Raw genomic sequence first — 25147 nt, 5'->3', positions numbered from 1 at the left:
TAATCAACCTAAATCAATGTAACTAAGCTTAACTCAATTACACCCAATTCAAGTGATCCTATCTTAACATGTCTTAACTTAGGTAAACCTATCCTAACTGATCTTGTCATAGTTCATCTCATCTTAACTCAACAATTCAAATTCATTTAAACTAACTCAACTTATTTTAACTCGACTTAACTAACACCACATATTCCAGCTCATCTTTACTCCACATATCTTGACTAAACTTAACTCAGCTTAACTAAACTAAACATACCTAAACTTAACTTTTATAGGCTTACCAAACATTGTAGCTCTAGCTTAATTTATCTTTACCCTTAATGTAAACTAAACTAAACCCCACTTAGCTACATTTAGATGATCTAGATGTTTTTATCTTCACTGAATGTATTTTGTTTGCCTATTTCACCTCCAACTACCACAGCTTCTCTTATCTTTAGCAGAACGATTGTGTTTGGCAGCGTTCAAATGTCATTCTTCTCTGTAACTTTCCGCGTCGTTTGTGTTACTGGGTGTGTGTGTTTGTTTTGTGAGGATGTGTGTTATCAGTGTGTGTTTCCACCTGTTTCTCCTCCTCTATCTGACGGAGCCGCTGACAGTCTGTTCTCTCACCGCTCGCCTGTCGTGATAACGTCCGTGTTACGAGACAAAACTCTTTTTATGGACTGAGGCATTTGGACAGTATGTGTGTGTGTGTGTGTGTGTGTGTGTGTGTGTGTGTGTGTGTGTGTGTGTGTGTGTGTGTGTGTGTGTGTGTGTGTGTGTGTGTGTGTGTGCGTGTGTTACATAAGCTGTGTGAAATGCGGTGTTATGGAATGTGAAGACAACAAGCTGTGACAGTACATAAACTGATAACTGATGACCTTTGACCTCACACACACTGTTTTAAAGTTTGATTAAGGCCATACTTTTTGTTGGAGCCAACTTTTAATGCCACTTGTGAGGACATTGTCAGGTTTATGTGGCATTGTGAGGACCACGGTGTAACAGATATTTCAGCTTCAGGCGAAATGTGACAAACATCATGATACATGAGAACCTGGTTGTACATCACAGTAAGGTTGTAAAATTCTGGGAACATTTCAATGGGAATTAACAGGAATTAATGGGAAGAAATAGGAACAATAAAGGCTGGCCCTGAAAGGAATCCTCCACTATTTTACAAATGTGTCCAAAACCTTTAAAATATCATTATTAGTAGATCCATGCCAAATAAAACACATTATTATATACAATATTCATTTTTATTCAGTTTTAAAAAGGAGACTAATTTACAGTTTTAGAGCCTGTGTTCCTCCATCTTGAAATCATGTGATTGATGATGTCACACGGCCCCACTGCCTGTAAACATCCCATTGTTTTCTATTGAGGTGAAGCATTCAGCCTGATTTCTAAATAATTTAGCAGGTTTTTAGATCGTTTAGTAGCTTTTTCAGTCAAAATGACAACTTTCACTAAACAAAAGAGGTTTACATCGACATCTTTAACTTTTACTGATAATTTAGAGCAACCAAAAGCAGCGCAAGTTGTCATTTTGACTGAAAAAGCTACTAAATGATCTAAAAATCAGGCTGAATGTTTCACTCCAATAAAAAACAATGGGATGTTTACAGGCAGTGGGGCCTTGTGACATCATCAATCACATGATTTCAAGATAGAGGAACACTGGCTCTAAAACTGTAAAATAGTCCCAAGTTAATAAAAACAAATATTGCGCAAAATAATATGTTTTGTTAAACATAGATCTACTAAAAAGGAAATTTTAAAGGTTTTAGGACACATTTGTAAAAAAAAGTGGAAGATCCCTTTAACAGGGATGTTAAATATAGTCGGTAAAATATATTTTATAAAGAAATAAATTGATTTGATATTTTATTTGATTTGAAAATTATAAACAAGCACTGCATATTTTGTGTTTAATGAGAAGTTATTAATTTCGTGCAGAGAATGTGAAGAAAACAACATTAGTATGTTTTACTTTTAGTCACTGAATCACATGGGATCAAATGTGGCTGTGAGGAGAATGTAAAGGTGCACTTGTGTGTGCTCACCACCAGAGGGCAGTAGATAATTCATCATGAATCAAAGCTGGTAACTCCATTAGTGGAGGATTCATGGTTGGAATGTAACAAGCTGCTCTGCAGGGATCAGTGTGAACACCTTTCAACACACACAGGAAACAACACACACATCCCTAGGACCATTCCAGGGTCAGAGAGACAGCCAATCACAGGCTGGAATCCTATTTACACACACACACACACACACACACACACACACACACACACACACACACACACACACACACACACACTCGCTTGTTTGCTCAGGATTCTGGGAACATCGGAGAGATGCTGTTCCTCAAAGTTTCTGAAACACCCAGAACTCAGAGTTCAATGAAAATCAGAGGAGGAGTAGCTCTACTCTGAGCTCCTCATCCTCAAACATCGTCACAAGGATCACAGGGATCAGTTCAACCACATGTGTCAAACTCAAGGCAAGGGGGCACTTTTATCATTCTTTGCCCGAGTTTAAACTCTTAACTTTCCATGATTTTGTGACCAATTTTTATTTAATTTGGGAAATAATTTGAGGAAAATTGTATGATTTTTGACAACATAAGAGTACTTGAGACAATTTGTTATTTAAAATGACTGCCATCATGTGGTATGATCATGGAAAAACTGTGAGACCTGGAAAAATGTGCAGTTTCATTGAATGTGTGTATTTGGATGTACTGAGATCTTTACAACTGAATTATTTGGTCATTTGGACATGAATATAGTTAGTGCTTTGTGAACAATGAACAATAATAATGTATCATGTTTTTCTGCAGTCAGTGTCTTCTCCTCGTCCTTCTCTCTCTGCTCTGTTTCAGGTGTCGTGAAGCTGATGATGTCAGTTCCTGATCTGTGGTTCAACTAGTCTGAGACACTCTGATGTTCTATCTCTCTATCCTGTTCTGTTGGTCCTTCTGTTTACTAACCCCAACCAGTCGACGCAGATGGCTGCCACCTCTGAACCTGGCTCAAACAGAGATTTATTTCTATTAAAAGGGAGTTTTTTCTTACCAGTGTCACTAAATGCTTGTTCATGTAGAACTTGTTGGGTTTTTTATTTATTTTTAAATTTAAATTACTTTATTAATCCCTGAAGGGAAATTATTATTGTGAATTTTGAATTTAATTTAAAATTATTATGAATTTTAAATTCAATTTGAAATTATAATGAATTTTACATTTTGATAAGCGCATTGAGATGACTTTGTTGCAAATTGCCGCTATAAAAATAAAGTTGAATTGAATATAATTGAATAATATAATTTATTCATATTACACATTATGTTAGCATTCAGTGGTGGAAATAATAATCAATATTTAGTTGTTTAAGCTCGTTTATTTTATTGATTTAATCTGGAAAACATTGCTTCTCATGTCAAATATTGTTAGGAAATTCATTTAGATTAATTTAAATTAATTAATTACAAAGTCTGTAATTCATTAGATGAATTGTTTCAATCCAGTTCCAGCTCTGTTTATTTCATGACATGGTTTTACTGCTTGGGCTCCTCTGGGATCAAACTAAGGTTTAGGACTAGTTAATAGAGCATTAAGGAGGTGTGTGTGTGTTTACTGTAACAAGTGTGTGTGTTCTGGGCCTGAGGGACAGATGCCAACGTGTGAAACTGGACACCTGATGGGAGGCCATGGACTCAGAAAAAAGCAGAACATTCCCTCTGAGTCAGCAGAACGGAGCTAAACCTCAGGTACGCTGTACATTTTAGGACATTTTAGCAGTGACGTGCCGTCAGGGTAGGCAAGGTAGGCAGTGCCTACCCAAGGGTGAATTGATATTTTGATTATTTGTTTTAATTATAACATAATTATAAATTATTTATTTTTCCATTTCCAATAGCCTACAGTACCTATAAGTTTGAAAGTGTCAGCATTTTGTGCGTTTCATAGACAAAATTACTAAACAGCACTATTTCCTGGAACAGCTGCACACTCTCACTCCGCCTTTTGGGAGACCACGCCCCCTCCCAAAGGCACATTGCTGCTCTGCCTCTGTTCCCATTGCATGGTTTTACGTGTTTGCGCATGCGTAGTCAGTTCCCCAAGATGCCAACCATTTACGTCCAAAGGCAGCGTAGAGAGCTGCCTTTGGACGTAACCGCGCTATGCTAAATGCTATACGTAAGTTCACAGTACATTAGTGAATTAATATCACGTGACCGCTGCTGCTACGTTCTCTAGCTAGTGGGCGGGATAACACTACAGGCAGGATGACAGCACTAGAGACGATAAAAAAACTTTTTTATCGACAGCTTTTACAAGATGGAGACCAACACCTGAGCTACCAGACCTTCAGCAAAGCTAAGGTCTGGTCAGAACATTGTTGGTACTTTCTACAGAGAATGGAACAAAAGGAAGGATTGACTTTGTGGATGCTCCTCACTGAGGATGTTCTGAGTTGTTGTTGTTGTCTTTTTCTCCGTGTTTCTGTGTTTCCAACGCAAACAACAGATGTGCTGTCGTGTCATGAGATAAATCTTGTTGGAAGAGTATGGAGGCTATATTAAATAATTGTTTTTGTTTATTTAATGGTGTTTATGATGTTGATTTTGTTAGATGATAAATGCTTGTTCATGTGGATCTTGTTGGTTTTTTTTTTCTTATTATGAATTTTATATTTTAATAAGCGCATTGAGATGACTTTGTTGTAAATTGCTTTATACAAATAAAGTTGATTTGAATTGAATTAAAGCTTGACAGCAGAAACGTATGAAATTGTCATTGGTGGTCTCGATTTGCAACGTGCCTACCCAACCCTAGTGGTCACGGCACGTCACTGCATTTTAGCACATCCTCAGGTCTCAGAGTGAGGTATCAGCTATCAGCAAAACCTCTGTCATTTATCAGACCAAATGGACTCATGACTCAGCAAAACCTCAGTTATCAGATCAAACGGCGTCAAATGACACGGCCTCAGGCTTCAAAATAAAAGTCATCAGACTCAACGGCCTGAGGCCATAAAACACGACATGGTGTTTTATTTTGAAGAAACTGGAACTTGTTTTTCGGTCATTAATAATCATTTAGTGTGTTTTTGATATATTGTGTGTTTTTGGAGTCGTTTTGTGTATTTTTGTTATGTTGTGTGTGTTGGTTTCATTTTGTGTATTTGTTTTGGTGCTTGCAGTTGTTCATGTCTGTATTAAAGAGTCATTAAATAAAACGTGTGTAAAAATGAGAGTTTAAAGTCATTAAATCTCTCTCACACACACACACACACACACACACACACACACACACACACAGGGTATATAAATGCCTCTCATTATGTTTTGTAATCTCCTAAAGCGTTATGAGCTGAGGTTGATCCCTCGTGTGTTAGCGTTAGCTAATTCTGTCACAGCAATGTGTGTTTGAGAATGTGAAGCAGGACAAACCTGCAGCTCAGCTTTTCTCTTCATCACAGGAGAAACTCATCATCATCTCCACTTCAGAACATCACATTTCATTCAAACTCCACATTCTACACAACATTAAACACCGCTTTATATTAACTTAAATAATGGGCTTGTCTCATTGAAATATTCTGCACAGAACCTACGATAATAAAGTGAAGTGAAAGAGCTAGGAGCGCAAAACCAGAAGTTGCAATTTTTCAAAATAAAGTTACCAAAACATCCATGAAAATCAAATACATTTTATTTTTAAAACAATATACTTTCTTTATGGTCCGGCACCCGATGGTTCATGGACCGCTACTGGCCCGCAACCCAGGGGTTGGGAACAACTGCTGTATAAGGTCACCCAGTGGAGCACCGTGGGGTCGAATTAACATTTAGATTTAGACTTAACATCTAGATTTAGATTTAACATTTAGATTTACATTAAACATTTAGATTTACATTTAACATCTAGATTTACATTTAACATTTAGATTTACATTTAACATTTAGATTTACATTTACATTTAACATTTACACTTAGATTGATCTAGATTTGTCACATTGACACATTTTTACCAATGAAGATGCTGTTTTACATGAATTTGTCTCAAATGAAAGAAAAATTAACTAAATGTTCAAAATATGTCGGCTTTGAAACAGTAACTGAGATTTAGATTTAAAATTTACATTTAAAGTTAACATTTACATTTAACATTCACAATTACATTTACGTTCACATTTTCATTTACATTTACGTTTACATTTATTTTTCATGTGTACACATTTTAACAATGATACAGAACGGGCATAGGCAACTGGCGGCCCGGGGGCCACATGCGGCCCTCGGCCTAATTTTATGTGGCCCCCAAAGTAAATGTACAAAATGACAGAAAAATACACAAAACAAAAGCAAGAAGACATCAAAAAATACAAAGAATTCAAACATTGCAGGACAATACAGAAAAAGACAAGATAAAAACACACATAACTACTACAAAAATTAATAAAAACGACAACAGCAATTTTGTGTATCAAAATTACTCAAAAAGATGTACAAAAATATATACAAAAATAATTTTCAATATTTTATGTCTCAAATGAAAGAAATATTAGCTAAATGTTCAAAACGTATATAAACAAAATATGTTCAATGCAAAGGTTTGTGTAGAAATGTAGGAAAAAGTAGAGATGTCTGTGATCGGCTTCTTTGTCTTTGCAGGAGGTAAAGTGAGCGTTTGCTAACGTGTAGTAGTTATAAATCTGAAGCCGTCGGCCGACTGTCGAGAAGTCATAAAAGCTGCAGCTCACACTGACACGGGCCAACAGCTCACTAAGGGTCTGATTACACAATAAACTGGTTTATGTGGGATTACTGGGCTGCAACACCAGAAGGCTGTGGTGTAGAAACCATTGTAAATCAAATACAGTTTGTTGAAATATGTCAGTGATCAAATCAAATGAGTAAAAAGTGTAAAACTACAACGTGTGAGAGCTAAAACACGTTCCCAGCCATGTGGGGCCCATGCCTCACATTCCTAATGTGTTCAATTTTCCATCAAACATTCCCATGATACGCGTTGACTGGCATTAAACATAAATGACTCTAAAACCACACAAAACAACGATAGAAAAATACACAAAATGACAACAGGTGGTTACATATGACTGAAAATATACACAAAACACACAGAATAACAAAAATACACAAAATTACTCTTAAAACACACAAAAAGATTGCAAAAATGTATAAAAGGGCTTCAAAAATACACAAAATGAGAGAAGAAATATAACAAACAACAGAAAAATACACAAACTTAGAACAGGTAATCACATATGACTCAAAATATACACAAACCAACAACAAAAATACAGAAAATGACTCAGAATTCATATAAATCTATAGCAAAAGGCACAAAACAACACAAACGGGTTAATGGTCAGATGTTCTTTATTCTAGTTTAGACATGAACTTTGATACAATCACACATTTGTGGCCACGCTGTGATAAATAAATAAATATAAACGTTTGTTTTAAAAGAAGGAGCAGAAATCTGATTACATTATCCATAGTTTTATTCTGACAAACAGCGACAGATGCATGGATCGATTCTCTTCAAAATAAAAGCTCGTTTTCTTTGTTTTTTTTGTGCTCAGTCAAAAGCACAATTCTGATTCCCAACATTGTTTTAAAGCCATAAAAATCCTATCATTGGTTCACAGTTTTATTTTGGAACTTTTGATTGGATGGATTCATTATCACCTGATTAAAAACTAGACTTAGTGTAAACTGTGACTAATGTGCATGAAATAAATAAAAATGCTTTGAATTTGGACAGCATTTATTTAGACTTTAGGAAAAAAAAGTCTGAATATTATGATGAAAAAAGTTTTAATATCATGAAAACAAACTTGTATTATAAAGATAATTAAGTTGTGATTGAAAGAGAGAAAAAAGCTCTGATATGATGATAATGATGGTGTGAAAGATGAAAAATTTCCTTTTTACGCTTAAAATTATGACTTTATTCACATAAAACTACGACTTTAAGCTTGTCAATTTATTACTTTCATTATCATAGAATTATTACTCTATTTTCAAAGAAATATTACTTTATTCTCATATAATTATGACTTTATTCTCAAAAAAGTATGACTTTCATTTCCATAATACTATTGACTTTTTTTAATTATAAAATGATTTTTATCCACACAAATTATTTTATTCTCAAAAACATATGACTTTAGGCTTGTAAAATTATACCTTTATTAACAAAAAATGTGACTTTAAGCTAAGTTAATTTATTACTTTCATTCTCATTGAATTATTACTTTATTCTAAAAAGATACAACTTTTATTTTTGTAATATTACGACTTTATTATGATGAAATTATGACTTTTATTCAAAGAAAATAATGACTTCAGGCTTGTAAAATTATGCCTTTATTCTCAAAAAGTTTGACTTTATTCCTGTTAAAATTGTAACTTTCCTCCTTTGTGACAGTGGGACCTTATTCTCATAATACTATGAGTTTTTCCTCATAAATCAATTGTCATTTGCACATTGTGTTGTTTTTTTGTAATTTATGTCTGCGCTTTAGTTCTTCTATTTTGCTCTATTGTTTCCTACTGTCTGCTCTTGTTATTGTGTTGTTGTAAAAGTGAATTTCTCCTCTGGTATTATATTCTATTCTATTTATTTTGAAGTTATCTTTCTGTTTCCTGTCATACTGAATAAGTCCACGTGATGGTTGTTGACATTTTTTTAATCGATGTGTGTTTTTTTACGTTAGTTAACAACACTTTGATGCTCAGAACAAAGTGAGACGTCTTGGCTTTGACACGCGCAGTAAGAAGGTGATAATGTGATAACATTCTTTATATGAGCGTCCAGTCCACAGTGTGACAGCTGATGATTATTTCCTGGCATGCACGTGCACATGCACATGCACCACATAGAGGATCCTACGGGTATTACTACCTGAGAACACGTGGACGCCGCCGATCGTCGCCGCTTCTTCCTTGAGAACAACGTCCAGAGCCGGCGCCACAGGAAGGTGGCCATGAGACACATGCTGCCCAGGATCCACACGTCCTTATCCCTCAGGAGGCTCTCCATGACGGAGGCCTGGGGGCCCAGCGGCCAATCACACGCAGAGAAAGCACTCTCAGGTCGCAGAGCGCAAGGTGCCGACATGTGGCGATAAGCCGAGGACTATAAAACACAAGGATTCCTGCAGCTGTGCATTGGTTCTGGTCCTTTGGTCCAGTTGGACTCCAACAAGGACAGAGTCTGCTGAGGCGGAGGCTGAGAACAACCAACGCTGGCCTCGACCTAAAAGGAGACGACGTGCTGTCGCTGAGACCAGACGAGAAGGCGACAGGTGGTGTCGGGTTGAGGCTCTCGTTGCACTACGCAGAATCACAACCTGCTGCATGTCACACCAGGATCGTCCTGGACTCAGCGGATCACTTTGCATTCAGACCCACAGGGAAAAAACCCCTGGGAATCACAAGAGTTGCAGCTTTGGAGTGTTGGTTTGTTAAAAGGAGAAACACAAAGTAGGAGCAAAATACCAACTGATCATTGGCCAGCTGCAGAACAAAGCTCTCAAACCAACTCTCTCTTCTTCTTCTGCAGTTTGGACGCAGCCAGGGGTGGACCACCGGGCAATGCCTGTGGGCCACAATGAGCCAGTCCGGTGCGCTGCGTTCTTTTTTTTATTCATTATCTTGACCCATCAAATGTCGTTTCTAAATACCCTCTAATCAGGCCAGCCGGCCACTCATCAAACTAATTTGAACTAGTCAGGAAAAAATGGACGGTAGGAAAACAAGTTGAGAAACAACGGGCCTAAAATATGACCAAAGTCACTAAAGTCACCACCGGGAGACGAGAGAGGAGGAGCTGACTCAGCATTGGATGCCGATGGTGATAAAGCCTGTGACTGGCGAAGAGTCACGTGTAAATACAGTGACAGAAAATGAGTAACGGCATAAAATGGTGCAAAAGTGGCAAAAACATGGCAAGGAAAGAGTGAAAAGTGACTAAAATGTGCAAAAAGCAGTGAAACAAAAAGAGGCGAAATGTAGGGAAAAGTGGCAAAAATGGTTAAAGGACGAACAAAAATTGGATAATATTGTAAAAAAAAAAAATTAATAAAAACTTACAACGATAAATAGGAAAAAAGGAATATTTTCTGGCCAAAAGAAGCTAAAATCTGAAAAAAGTGTAAAATGTTGAAAAGGGGAAAAATGGGAAAAACCAAGTTCCAAAATGGCAAAAAATAAAATAAAAAACAGGTAAAAAAGTTTCCCATTTTCAGGTTTTTTGGGGGAATTAAAATGACATAAAGAGCCACATGTTGGGAATCATTGACTTAATAATGGCTTCGACATGTTTTTTTAAGTAAATATTTGCAAATGTAATTTTGGTAGCCTCAGAGCAGACAAACAGGAAGTGAAAAAAACATGACAGGAAATGGAAAAATACGATAAAAGTTTAAAAACAACCTTTACAAAAAGAGAAGCCGCTCGGATGCAGATGTGGAGTGGTGGGAGGAGCCGGAGTGCGTGAATTCTGGTAGAACCTCAACAACAGATAACGTTGTGCCGATACCGATACGATATCAAACGCAGCTCCTTGTGTTTTTCTCTCTCCTGACTCTCACTGATCACATAACACGTATGGTTACCTGTTCAGTTCGTATCGAGGCTAGCTATCGCTATTGGCCCGGAGCTGCTGCTCTGAACCAATCGCGTGGTTTTCATGTTGCTGAAAAACAAACAAACATCTCTAAACATGAAACAAAATGTCTGCCTTTTCAAGGACCTGATTTTTTGGAGAAAAACAGGTCAAATGTTTTCAACACCTCAGTAACCACAAAGTAAGAAAGGATGGAAAGAAGGAAAGGAAAAGGAAGATTAGACAGACCTTTATGAAGGAGATGTGAGCCAATAATCAGTTAACATGATCACCAGTCCAACCATAACACCTGTAACCGTAAGCGTAACGTAATGAAAGAAGGAACGAGAAAGGAAAGAAAGGGATGAGAGAAAGGAAGATAAAAGTGATGACTAAGGAAACATGAGCCTATTTTCTGTTTCAGTCACAATATAACATGATCACTAATCAAACCATAACACTGGTAATAGTAATATAAGGAATGAATAATAGACATTAGGACAAAGGAGACATGAGCCAATCATCAGTAGTAGTGCAGTACACACACACACACACACACACACACACACACACACACCAGTCACCAGACAACACGATCACTATTTGAAGCAAAACACCGGTAACATTAGCTCATACAAGCGCTCACTGTGGCCTGTGTTCAGTCACTTCCTGGTTCATGAGGTCCAGCAGAAGGAGGACCTAAAGGTGTTTTTAGGGTCGTGTGCATCAAATCACTCCGCACACTCAGCACACGCACGCACATACACACACGCACACGCACACACAGTATCATGATTGACAACACAGACCACACCTACTTCAGGTGTCTGACCAATCAGGCAACAGTTCTATGCAAAATAAAAACAGACATCTAAACTGAAGAATTCAATGTGTGTGTGTGTGTGTGTGTGTGTGTGTGTGTGTGTGTGTGTGTGTTTCCCTCCTGTCTCCACTCAGGTGTGCCTGATCTCCTTCATTACCTCCCTTTCACTATCTAAGTGATGTTAATTTTCACTTTCTCTACTTCCTCCGTCCCTGACTACAGTCAGCAAAGCAGTGCAGAATCGCCCCCTAGTGGCTGTAGCAGGTTATTCTACATCAGTGCTTCTCAAACTCTTTTGGTTATTTCCTACTTTTAACGAAAGTGAACTTTCAAGCCCCACTATTGTCACCATGAATCAAAAATCATAAAACAATAGAAAACTAATCACATGCATTAAAAATTAATTTAAAAGTGCAATAGTCAAAAATACAGGAAATAACAAAACAAAATAGTTCGCAATTCATGTCAAAAAACTCAAGAAAACACAAAAGGAAATTCAATGCACGTATGAAATAAATTAACTGGGAACAAGTAACGTTTCACAATGCAAGTTTCATATTTCATAAATAAATCCAAACTCAAAAACTAAATTAAACTAATTACCTGTATAAAAACAAATGTAAATGTGCAGTCGTAGTAGGAAATCACATACTGACCTCAATCGTTATTTTTACACTTTAGTTCCACGTTAAATTTGGTTCCAGGTCCATTTATAATACAGTCTATTAATGTAATGCTCTTTTCATTTCTGCTACATTTTTAGGTTCTCATCATCACATTCTTTGTGTAGGAGTTTACTGTCAGTGAAAAAAGGCATATAAGACAATTTCCTCCTGTTTGTCGTGCCCCACCTGTCATGTCTCCATTCCCCACTAGGGGGTGCGCCCCACACTTTGAGAAGCACTGTTCTGTGTCAAGATGTGCACTCATGAATAAAATAATGCTCCTTTTCTTTAGAATCACATCAATAGATGCTTATTTTGCTTCTCTGAAAATATTATTTCAAATTATTTCCCAGTTTATTGTCACTTATATTATATTATTATTATTACTTATTATATATTATAACTTTTCTATTCGATGACACAGTTTTAAATTAACAAACAATTTGAAAAATGAATATGACTAATGTGTAACAGACTATACTGCACCCATCTCTGCTATTCTCTTTATTATCTTGTACAAACATAAATAAAAGCAGGACCAGCAGCTTCCTCTAGTGGCCATGTTGTGATCTCACAGATTATTATTATTATTATTATTATTATTATAGAGATAAAGAGAACTCATTGTGACTCAAAGTTACAATAAACAAAAGCCAAATTTCCAACACTCATCATCATTAAAACCATAAAATTTAGAGTCTTAAAATCAGTGCATGTGTTTATTATTATACGATGTGGTTTGTGTCTAAAAATCAAAGTACTTCCTTTGATGTCTTTTGTTTTTATGCTTTTTCTGGTTTAAATGGTTTACTAACAGAAAATTACAGTTGTTTTATTTTAACTAAATAATTAAAATGAACAAAACGTGAAGCTACAGTAAATAATGCAAAATGGATTACAATGATTAATTCTACAAGTACTCTGGGACTTTTTAATTATCATTGTTTGGTTGATAATTACATTTATTTTAAGTCTATTAATGGAAGTTTTTGAGGTAAAACTAAGTCGTAATAATGAATTGGTTCCAAATGTAAAAACACGGTCACTTTTTCATAGCAGTCACATTTACATTAAATTACATTTAGCTTATTTTTCTTTCATTTGAGACAAATTTCATCTAAAACAGAATGTTCTATATCATTGTTTAAAAATGTGAACAAAAAATAAATCTAAATGTAAATGTTAAATCTAAATGTAATTGTTGAATCTCAATCTAAATGTTGAATCTAAATCTAAATGTTAAATATAAATCTTCTGCATATGTTCTCAGCACAGTACGCTAAATGGGCGGGGCGTGTTACCAGGGCTCCTCCCACCGGACCCCACTGTGCAGACTCTGTTTAGAAATTACGTCAAATTTGATGGAAGCGCCCCTTAGCGCCGTATTTTGGCTTCAAGAACGTTGAAACAGCTACAGTGCACGCCCACTGGTTCTACACTGTGCTCCCCAATAGGGAATTCAGTTTAGGACTTTCCTTTTCCCCTCCTCTCTCCTCTCCTCTTCACACTTTTCATCTAAATATGACGGCGCCTCAGATGGCCGCCTCAGTGTGTTGGTGTGTGTGTTCTTCGCACCAACTACCAAGCTAAATTCCTGTACTGTTTATTAAATTGAACTTGGCGAATAAAATCCTTTCTGATTCTGATTCTGATTCTAAATTAAATGTTAAATGTTAAATGTAAATCAAAAAATGAAATGTTAAATGTAAATCTAAAAATGAAATGTTAAATGTAAATCTACATGTTAAATGTAAATCTAAAAATGAAATGTTAAATGTAAATCTAAATGTTAAATGTAAATTTAAAAGTTAAATGTTAAATGTTAAATCTAAATCTAAATGTTAAATGTAAATCTAAATGCTAAATCGATTGACAAGTGTAAAGCTAAATGTTTCGAAATTATGCAAAGTGGGCAGGTCAGCACATGTCAATCACAATTTAACATTTATATTTGCATTTAACATTTAACATTTCTATTTACATTTAACATTTACATTTAGATTTAACATTTACATTTAGATTTAACATTTACATTTAGATTTAATATTTACATTTAGATTTAACATTTACATTTAGATTTAACATTTACATTTAGATTTGTTTTTCATGTTTATACATCTTTAACAATGATATAGAACATGCTGTTTTACATGAATTTGTCTAAAATTAAAGAAAAAATTTGCTAAATGTTCAAAATATGTCAGCTATGAAACAGTGACAGATATTTACATTTTGGACCCCATAGTTTTAGTCTCTTTGAAGTCATCAGATTTCCTTTGAATTGGTTGAAAATGATGTATTTATTGAGGAGCAGATGTTCCCCTTCTTTATTTTCTTACCTGCTGCTTTCCTCCTTGCAGCTCCACGTATTTAAGCTCCCAGAAGCTACGCATCGTCTCCACCTTCTCCAGGTGTCGATAAAAGGCCAGGCGGCCCAGGCGGAGGCTGTTGCTACGGTTACGGATGGCTTTCAGTCCCTCCATCTTCTCCACGATGGGAGACATGGGGATGGGGGGAGGGGCGGACGAGGGCAGGGGTTGACCACTCTCGTTGCTCAGAGTCTTCTTCTCTGATCTGAAATCAAAGGAAAAAGTTAGACCGCCATTTGTTTTTGGAGAATGGGCGGGGCCTTTATCCCCTGTAATGTCCCCATTTTTTCATGGTTAGGAAAAAAACATTATCTTTGAATAAAATCCTGTATTAATATTACTGATTGACTGTTATATGTATTTATATACTGTATATATGTATAAAATGGGGAGCTGATTGTAAAGTTGCGCTTGCTAAAATAAACAATATATTTGTGAAATGTTAGATGTAATGCGTATTTTTTGGTGTTATTTTCTTTAATGATTCTTTCAAACGCTTTACATTATTATGGTTGTTTACTAAATACATGTATAGTGACCTTTGTGTTGGATCAATATTCAGTGACAAAGAGCTTTAGTGTAAGTGTGGGGCTTTAAATGCATGTTCCACATATTTATAGAAACATATGAAATAAACATTAACATTGAACCCTGTGTCACAGCACTGTGTGCTTTTAATCCAGGAAGATATTTACACCTGCACTTTCATTCAGTCATTTGCAAGCATCATTTTTAAAGACGTATCGGGTGTTGCTCGGAGGATTTCTGCAGCTGTATTAACAGCGTCACAGAGCGCCTGGCCCGCACTCATCTACGCTGCTGAAATGCAGCTCTGATCCAGGCTCCCGCTGGGAAGGCCCAGCTCCACCAGCTCCATCCAAACAGGATGACTGATGATGTGCTGCACAAATCCATCGTGCCGCCTGTCCATGGATGATATTTATACCTCCAGAGTGTAAATGTCCTGCCTTTGCTTGACAATTAAAGAGGTCATAGCGAGGGCTGATGCTCAGAGCCGTTCTTTAGCACCAGCAGGTGTGGATTTCAGCTCTGCTGCTCAAACCGAAAAGAGCGGCAACTGTTGTTGCTGTGCACGATGCACGTGGATTTAGTCACAGTAAAAAACAAACTTTTAAACTTGACTGCATATTACAACCAGTCCCTGCGGGATTTTTAAGATTCAAGAAGAATTCTACTGTAAACAGTGAAGCTTAGCTATATTAGCTAAATTAGGCTAAGCACAGTAAAGAATGGGTGTGATAACATAAAAAAATCTATTCAAACAAAAGCTAAATTTAGATCAAATGAAAGTAAATAGGAGTACACCAAGCTAAAATAAAAATATTAGATGAGGTACAGTAAACTCCGTGTTAAGATATAATATAGATACATATTGGATATGCTAAACTCTCGTGAAAATATAATTTAAATTAATAATTGTGAAATCTAAATCTAAATGTGAAATCTAAATCTAAATGTGAAATCTAAATCTAAATGTGAAATCTAAATCTAAATGTTTAATCTAACTCTAAATGTTAAAACTAAATGTCAAATCTAAATTGAAAATTAAATCTAAATGGTAGAACTAAATGTTAAATGTTAAATCTAAATGTCAAGAGTGAAATTAAATATTTAGCTAAATTCACCAGAAGTACAAAAATAAAAGTTAGATTTAACAATCAGATTTAGATTTCACATTTGAGATTTACGTTTAACATTTAACATTTAGATTTAATATTTAACATTTGGATTTAATATTTAACATTTAGATTTAACGTTTAAATTATATTTTTTATGAGGAAAAAATATCACACATTTCACCAATATTGCTGTAAATCTGGTCAAAAGTAACATAAAACATTCACATAAGTTTTTTAAACATGATTTGTTGCTAAATATAGCAAAAAGTTGCTGTTTATTTTAGAATATGCAACTTTACAATCGACGTCCCATTAAATTAAGTTAAATAAAAGTAGGTAAAGATAAGAAGAGATAGGATAAAATCAGCTTTGTGAATTTTTGACATGCTAAACAATAATAAGAATGGATAGCGTAGCTCTGCTAGCGTAGCTATAGCTCAGTGTCAGCTTTTGCTGAGGTTGCTGGACAGACCTGTTGCTCCGTGTGACCCCGGGTCACCCACTTTAAAGAGCTTTATTTAGGATGTCAGAGTGCACGGTTTGGGGTCAGAGGTCACCCATCAGCCAGAACAGTTGGTGAAAAATCATCAAGAAGATGCTGCTTTTTTAACAGTCAGACTTCTTCAGATTCAGATTTACAAACAAATCAACTTTATTTAGCTTTTCTATTTCATTAAAAACTTAGTCTTACCTTTAGTCAAAAATAAGGTTTGTTTGTTGATTCTCCCTAGCAGAAATATATGTTACATTAAAAATATCTATTATGACAAAAACGTCCATTACGACAAAAATATCCATTATGACAAAAATATAAAAAACCAAAAAAAGTGTTCATTACGATAAAAAAAATTCTATTATGACAAAAATGTTTATTATGGCAAAAATGTCTAGTACCATAAAAATGTCCATTACGACAAAAAATATGACAAAACGGAAAGTTGTGACTTTTTTGTCATAAGTGACATATTGTCGTAACGGTCACTTGTGTCATGACAAACGTTTTTGTCGTAAGTTACTTTTTTTTGTCGTAATAGACATTTTTGTCACGGCAGACATTTTTGTTACAATGGTCCGCGAGAATCGACAAAGTAAAGGTGTGTCCACTGTGCATACTTAAAAAATGTCCCCATAGATTACACATACGGGTATTTCTGGCATACTCAATCTCTTCATACTATGTCATGTGAACGCACTACATACTCATTTAGACATCACACTTAATATGAGTATTATGTTAGTATGACATTTACAACACAGCCTCAGATAATAACTTCCTGTCATTTACTCTGAGGCTGAACAGTAGAAGAAGAACACGAGCGCCCCCTATATAAGGCAAGAGTACTGCCTTATGTTACACACGTTCAGTATGTTATATAAATCTAAGTGATTGAGATCCAGGATGTATAATTAAAGTGTAAAGTTTCTCATCTGTGTTTAGTGTTTATTTCATCCGTCCCTGATCAGGTTCTGAGGTTCTGCACATGAGTGTTCGACTCCCTCCAGTTGGTGGTTTATCTTCCGTCCCATTAGAGCGCGGCATGCAGCCATGCTTTATGTCACCGTCTGAGCCCCGCTGTGGTTTACCATGTTTGCTTTGCTTGGCGGCCCTTTGTAATCCGTCCCTATAAAATGACCCGGTAGGGGGGTTCCTATCTGTCTTCTGTATCATAATCTTTTCCATGTAAGCGATAGGAAGAAACGCAGATCTCATTACTCTTAAAGTAGCACTGAATCATGGAGACCCCGAAGATCCTGCAAGTCCACAAGTGTATGTTTAGATCCACGTCTTCCTCACAAGGATTCACAAATCTGACATGCAGTTTGATAAGAACATAAACATGTAAACGTTAAGGAGTGTGTAAACAGGCTTTTCCCAGTCCTTATCATTTCCAAAACACATTAAAGGACAAGATAATCACACAAAAAGGACAAAACAATACAAAAATGTTGGAAAAATGCAGAAATTCACAACAAAATACACAAAAAAAATTCCAAAACACACAAAATGACTCCAAAAAGGACAAAACAATATTCAAAAATTATGAAAAATTGCACAAAATTACAGCAGATACACAAAATAAATCCCAAAACACACAAAATGACTCCAAAAAGGACAAAATAATACAAAAAATGATGGAAAAATACATACGTACAAAAACAATAATAAAAAACAAAAACAATATACAAAGTGACAGAAAAAATAGACAAAATGAATCCAAACAAAACAGCAACAAACGTACACGAATGGACAACAAAAATACACGAAATGACTTTGAGTCATAAACGTGCTTCAAAAGTAAAGTTCTATATAAATGAGTGAGTGGTGCTGATGGGAGAACATTTGGACTAACGGGGAGAGCATGTCTGACAGGTGACGGTGTCGAGTGTCTCCGTGTCATTTCCAGCCTTTGTGAATGACGGCGGACACACAGGTGGTGCAGACCAGACCAGACAAGATGGATGATAGGAAAACACGTGTGGTCAAGTACAAAGCGCTATATCACTGTTAAAAATGGGTACACATGAAAAATAAATCTAAATGTAAATCTTGAATCTAAAGCTAAATGTAAATGTTTCATCTAAATGTCAAATATGAATCTAAACATTACATTTATAGGCAGTCATGAGGCCTTTCCTAAACATTTAGTTTTACACTGAGCGATTTAACATTTACATTTAGATTTAGATTTAACATTTAGATTTAAAAAATTTTTTCATATTCTTTGCTTGTTTTTACCCACCCGTTATTGTCAAAATACGTGATATTACCCAAAACATTAAGGTGAGTGTGTATTCATTTATATTTACAGTTTTTGTTTTAGTAAATAAATTACATCATTTCCGTCTGTTTTCCAGAAACACTAAATCCCACTTTTGTGCCACGTTATTGTAATTTACGTTAATGAAGATTATTATGTCTAAATATGGATTTATTTGGGTTGGAGTTAGATTTCAAAGTTAGTGATATTATTTAAAGTAGTTTCTTCCATACTTGTGTGACCTGCTCTGACTCTACAGTGGTCAGTATCCCAAAAAACTAGGTCTTTATTTCTATATTTCATGCACAGATACTAAAAACTGCACTGGTTAACTATATGTTGAACCATCTTTGTTTGTCTGCTGCTCAGTAAACACATTTTACTGCTGCTCTAGTGTGAGATAACGTTAAGTGGTGTGTGGAGACAGTGTGTCAGCTGCTTGTGTCCTGTGCACATCCACATGCACATGCACACATGCAGCGTGCACGTCTACAAATGTGACGACTGGACGCTGGACTCTCAACACCAGGACAGAAACAGTAACAAGGAAGATTAGGAAGCTTTTTTAAGGATGTGGATGTGGCTCCGACGCAAGGACTGGACAGCAAAGTTAGAGCAGAGTTAATTCAACTACAGGGTGTTACATTTAACACTAGAAAGTGTATCTTATCAGAACATTCCATGCTAATTTAGCCCTTTTTAATGTGCGAAAAGTGCAGGTGCATGATTATGGGCTACGGAATGTAACGTGAACATTTAGTTCATTTCTCTTTGACTTGAGAAAAAAATTCATTTAAAAAAAAGCATGTTTTATATCACTGTTTAAGATGTGTACACATGAAAAATAAATCTAAATGAAAATGTTAAATCTAAATCTAAAGGTTAAATCTAAACGATAAACCGGTCGCCAAGTGTAAAGCTAAATGTTTAGAAATTATGCAAAGTGGGCACGTTGGCGCCTGTCGATCACAAGGCCCCGCCCCCACCACTGGCTCAATGAGTGAAGAGGAGAGCGGAAGAGCGAGACATGGGAATGTGATTTACATTTAACATTTCTATTTACATTTAACATTTATATTTACATTTAACATTTATATTTACATTTAACATTTATATTTATCTTTTACAGTTACATGCATTTTTCATGTTTACACATTTGTATCAATGATATAGAACATGCTGTTTTACATGAATTTCTGTCTCAAATGAAAGAAAAATGAGCTAAATGTTCAAAATATATTAGTTATGAAACAGTGACTATGTTTTTACATCATATACAGGATTATGAAAGGTGAGGTGTTGATGAGGAACCATTTGAAGAGATGAATAAAAGTGTGAGGTATAATCTATTTAATGGAAAACCTTAAAATCCAAAATCCAATCAAAGGAAATCAATAAACAGACCGAGTCGTCACCAATAATAACCATAAAAACTAACAGAAACTAACAGGAACATTAGATATCAATGGAGCTGTGAGCATTGTGTGTTCAAGCACACCCTAAGTAGTGAGGGAAGGTAATCAGGCACACCTGCATGGAGACAAGAGGGAGGAGGGAATCTTACTCATACTCTATTCACACATGCACTGATAAGTGTTGAAACACACAGAACTAAGCGCTAACTAACAGCACAAGACATTAAACAAACCAACAGGATGGAGTTTTAAAGAAACTATATATTATATAAAGCTATAACACTTTTCAGAGTCAATTTGCACGACTGTCGGTGTTAAAAAAATAAAGGTAAGATTAGTTTAACACTATTGAAAAGGGTGAAGTTATTTTAACAGTTTATGAATTAAAAACCTAACACTTAATGGAGTTGAATGCACCCTACAGTAGTGTCAGTGTTAAAAGAAAGAAGCCTAATTTACACTATTCTGTGTTATTTACACTCGTTCCCATTGTAAATTGAACATCTTTAAAAGTTCAAAAACGTTAACAATACATCCAATATACTTTTAACACCAAATAACACTTTATAGAGTTGGTAATAGTGTTTGACAGAAACCCTACTTAACACTAGTCAGTGTTAATGTACTACCGTGTTAGTTTACACCAGTGTCAGTATCAGGAAACTCAAGGTGTGCATGATGACTTTAACACTCATCAAAATGTGAGAACTTGAACTTTAACATTGAAGGTGTTGAAAAATAATATCAACGACTTTCAAGAAAACAAAGGTGTGATCAAGTCAACACTTTACAAAGTGTAAAAACTCCAATTCTCAAATACAAATCTAGAACTTTATAGAGTTTATTATACTCTAAATTGGTGTCAGTGTTACTTGATGCTAATTCACACTAGCGCCAAATGTCAATTCAACACTTATAAACAGTGAAACAATAACAATAACTAGTTGAGTGTGGTCTGTACAGGTGTGTGTGTTAAAATACTGTAACTCTTAACTATTGCTAGTTAGTGATAATTTACGATAATGTCAGTTTAAAAAAGTAGAAGGTACAGTTACTTTAACTCTTTTGAATGTGTAAAAGCTGAAACTTTAAAGTAATTACAGTATTACTTAAGTGTGTTAAAAAACATTTCATTGCGTTGATTGCACAATACACTCGCGTCAGTGTTGAAAAAACACTCAGGTGTTATTTTCTGTAAGACACAATGTCAATAAATTCACGGTGTTCAGATGACTGCCACTAAATGTAATGAGTCCGTTATTTCACCACTTGTCTGTGTTTACAAATTAATGCCAACTCCACATAACAAAAAACACACAAAGAAACAAAACTACAGAAGACCTGGATCATAAGAGTCATGGCAAAGCAAAACACTCCTTAAATAGTGCTGGAGGGCAATCAGGGAATGAGGAACACCCGTGTGGAGACCAGAGGAAATCCAACTCGTTCTCATACCAACATACTGACAGGGCTGGGGTTGCCAGACACAAGAAAGGACAACAACCAAACACAGACACAGGAAGAGAAACTAACGTCTTACTCTCTGTCACTGCCCGATCCTTTCAACGCACTGCGTCACTTCCTTCACTCGCAGTCTTTACGACAGAGCTCCTGGGACGTGATGTTTGAATGTAAACCGACCATGCGATGTTTGTTAAATATTTTAATCGTACATATGTAAATATGTGACTGATTTTGTGATGTTTGTTGTAGGGTAAAGAATGCTTCATGTAACTGTGTAACTCTCCACCCTACTGCATCACATTTAATCTTCTGTCTGTGATTTAAAAATAAAACATATCATAACAATATACTGATAAAAATAATAAAATGTAGACATATTAATAAAATAATAATATTTGAAATGATGTACCCAACGAGTCTATTTTTATATATTTTTATTCATCCAACCAGACACATAAATCCACATCTGCAGCAAACACAAAAGCTAGAGATTGAAATTGGCAGTATTGTGAATTGATATATTTAAAGTGAATAAAGTAGTAAAAAAAAAAATTATTAACAAAATATATAAAAGCTGATCAAAACACAATACACAACACTGACAATCAAAAACCAAACAGAAAATAAGATAAAAATCAAAGTCAATCAGAATTCACTCAAAACATGAATTTCCAAAAATGTGTATAATCTTGGCAGCAGGTTTAGGATGCACAAAGTCATTCTTTTTAAATATTATTCATATATCATCCCCCCCCAAAAAAGCAACAAACATGGCTTCGGGTTTTTTTTTCTTTAAATATCTGCGTTAATGAATAATAACAAGAAAAGTCAAAATTAAAATAGGGTTGTAAAAAAAAAAACTTTCATTTTATCCTTATTTTTAAACCAAACAGATCTATAAAACAGTACACAAACTGCTGAAAAATAGGCCGACCAGATGTAGACGCATGTCGTGCATGCGTTGAAAGGATCGGCCAGTCACAAATGAAATGAGACTAAAACAAAACCGAATGAGAGACAGACGAGGTTTAGTAAAGGTTACATTTTAAAGTCCTGAAGCTTAAAGAAGGTCTTAGAAAAATGAACGTTTGGTGCTTGAACTCACGTTAATGACCTAAACAGACTCAGAAGGTGTCTTAAGTAGTCCAGATGAACACCGACTCACAATATCACGTTATCAACAGGGTTTATTTTCTCCGTCCAAATCCTGGGTGTTGACTAGTGTCAGGTCACTGTGGCTCTCATCAGTCGCGTCTCCCAGCAGGGTTTAAAGTTGGACCCGCGAGGTTCACCCAGGTCAAATCGTTACCCGACCCAAACTTTATGCCTCCAACGTCAAAGCCCCAGGCACTCATTAATGTGTGTACCATGGCCTTTTGAAACTGACCCTGGAGACACAACAACACACACACACACACACACACACACACAACACCTCAGCAGCCTCTGCAGCAGAGTGTAACCGTAGACGTCCCAGCGCCGTTTGGCCAAGAACAAAGCCCCGGACCTTATTTTAGTCCACAGACCATACACACAACACTTCTTCACTCTTTCATTTTCACCATTTATTGATTCTGAGCTTTTTCAAGAAGAAGAAGAAGAAGAACCCAATAATTATTATATAAACCAAATAATACAATACAGAAGTTCTCAACTGCTGGGTCTGGGCCATGGTCCTGTTTTCAGTGGACCGTGTGCATTTGCAATGACAAAACAGTTTGGTTTTTTTTAAGTGCTTTTATTTTGAAATAACTATATCTCTTGACACAGTGCCATCTATTTGTACTTCTAACAATAGGAGGCAGTAATGAGATACTTTTACAGAACTTTTTATGCATGAATTTACCAAAGCTTTTGTCATAAGAGTGAAACAAAAATGTTTAAAGTCATTATTTTCTCTATGAAATGACACAAAGCCACTTTTGGATAACTTTTCGATACAATGAATTACGGAAGTGGATTAGGGTCAATTTTGATGGAGAAAATAAAAATTGTCGAGATTAAAGTCGAAAATAAACTCAAAATACAATATTGTGATAAAAGTTGAAGGTCTGCTAATAAAGTCAAATCTAGGAAAACCTATTGGAGCTAATTCACCATATATGACAAGAAACAGCAGAATGTTTATCTGTGAATGCGTTAAGATATACTTAAAAGTTGGGTTTAATAATAAAGAGATTATTTCTCTTTTATCTCATAAACACAGCGTTGTCATGTCTTTTCAGACTTTGAAGAAATATTGTCAAAAACTGAATGTGTTCAGAAGGAAAAACCAGTAAAGTTATGAAGAGGTGGAGCATCAGTCCGTCTGTAGCTATTGAGGAGCTACGGGAACACATTAGGACCAGTTTGGATGGACACTGTTGGAGTAGATTGTGAACTGACCCTCATCAAATTCCATAGATTTGACTTTATTAGAACCTTCCACTTTTTGATATTATCATATTTTGAGTTTTTTTTCAACATTTCGACTTTAATCTCGACATTTCAACTTTATTCTTGATTTGTCCAAAATCATTTTCTCCATCCGATTTGGCCCTAATCCTCTTCCATATTGAACTGGTGATGTCTTGTTTCTAAGGGTTGATGGTGCAACCCCCCCACAGATATGAAATGAAAAGTGTCATAAAAACAAGAGTGACCTGAAAGTTAACATGTGCTAAATAAATCAGCGTCCAAGGTAACTCGACAAGTCGCGCCTTGTACCGTCTGCAACCGATATCACACCAGGAGAAGGTGTGAGAATTTAAAGCACGGCCATTATGCAAGTTAGAGCAGGCTTAGCATTTCACAGGGAAAAACCAAAATAATCCAAAGTGGCCCAGAGATGGTTCCATGTGAACCTATGATGTTCTGGTAGACTCACCCTTTGTAGTCAGGCAGGTTGGCAATCACCAGGATGGTCTTCTCCTTTCCTCCCATGTCTCTGATGGCTGAGTTCGTCTCCTCCTGGACTGAAGTCCTCCAGATCCTGATCCAGTTCCTGACTCCAGACTGGGAGACACGGCTGATTAGGAAGCTCCGACTGCTCGTGTGTGTGTGTTTGTGTGTGTTTCTGTGTGTTTGAAGAGCCACAATCAGGGAGGATGAACCCCAGGGCGGGCGGGGGTCGGGGGAGGGAGTGGGAGGTCTGAGCCTGGAGCCCAGGGACCACAAGTGTTCCAGGGAATGTGGCTTGTTACAGGGGAATGCACGGCATGTGTGTGTGTGTGTGTGTGTGTGTGTGTGTGTGTGTGTGTGTGTGTGTGTGTGTGTGTGTGTGTGTGTGTGTGTGTGTGTGTGTGTGTGTGTGTGTGTGTGTGTGTGTGTGCGTGTGTGTGTGTGTGTGTGTGATGGAGAGATCAGGCATGGCAGAAAGATACAATAAT

The 25147-nt window shown here is 36.0% G+C and overlaps 1 protein-coding gene across 2 annotated transcripts in view; it reads right to left on the bottom strand.

Annotated features, from left to right (window-relative positions):
- mylk4b (myosin light chain kinase family, member 4b) overlaps window positions 1-24845 on the bottom strand; it is a 50772-nt gene extending 25927 nt beyond the window's left edge. Inside the window, exons 1-2 of one of the 2 annotated variants that reach the window (XM_028445061.1) lie at window positions 24646-24845; window positions 14472-14706 (exon numbers count right to left, since the gene is read on the bottom strand). In XM_028445061.1, the coding sequence (XP_028300862.1) occupies window positions 14472-14706; window positions 24646-24701 (291 nt within the window). In that variant the 5' untranslated portion in view covers window positions 24702-24845. Of the gene's footprint in view, window positions 1-8940; window positions 9621-14471; window positions 14707-24645 lie in introns of those variants that run through there. The other variant, XM_028445062.1, reaches the window with a different exon arrangement.
- Window positions 24846-25147: the final 302 nt, after the last annotated feature.

This window comes from Gouania willdenowi, chromosome 4 (genome assembly GCF_900634775.1).
Source record: "Gouania willdenowi chromosome 4, fGouWil2.1, whole genome shotgun sequence".
In the NCBI taxonomy this organism is placed as follows: Eukaryota; Metazoa; Chordata; class Actinopteri; order Blenniiformes; family Gobiesocidae; genus Gouania; species Gouania willdenowi.
The sequence above is the reverse complement of the archived record's forward strand: the minus strand, read 5'-3'. Positions and strand labels throughout refer to the sequence as shown.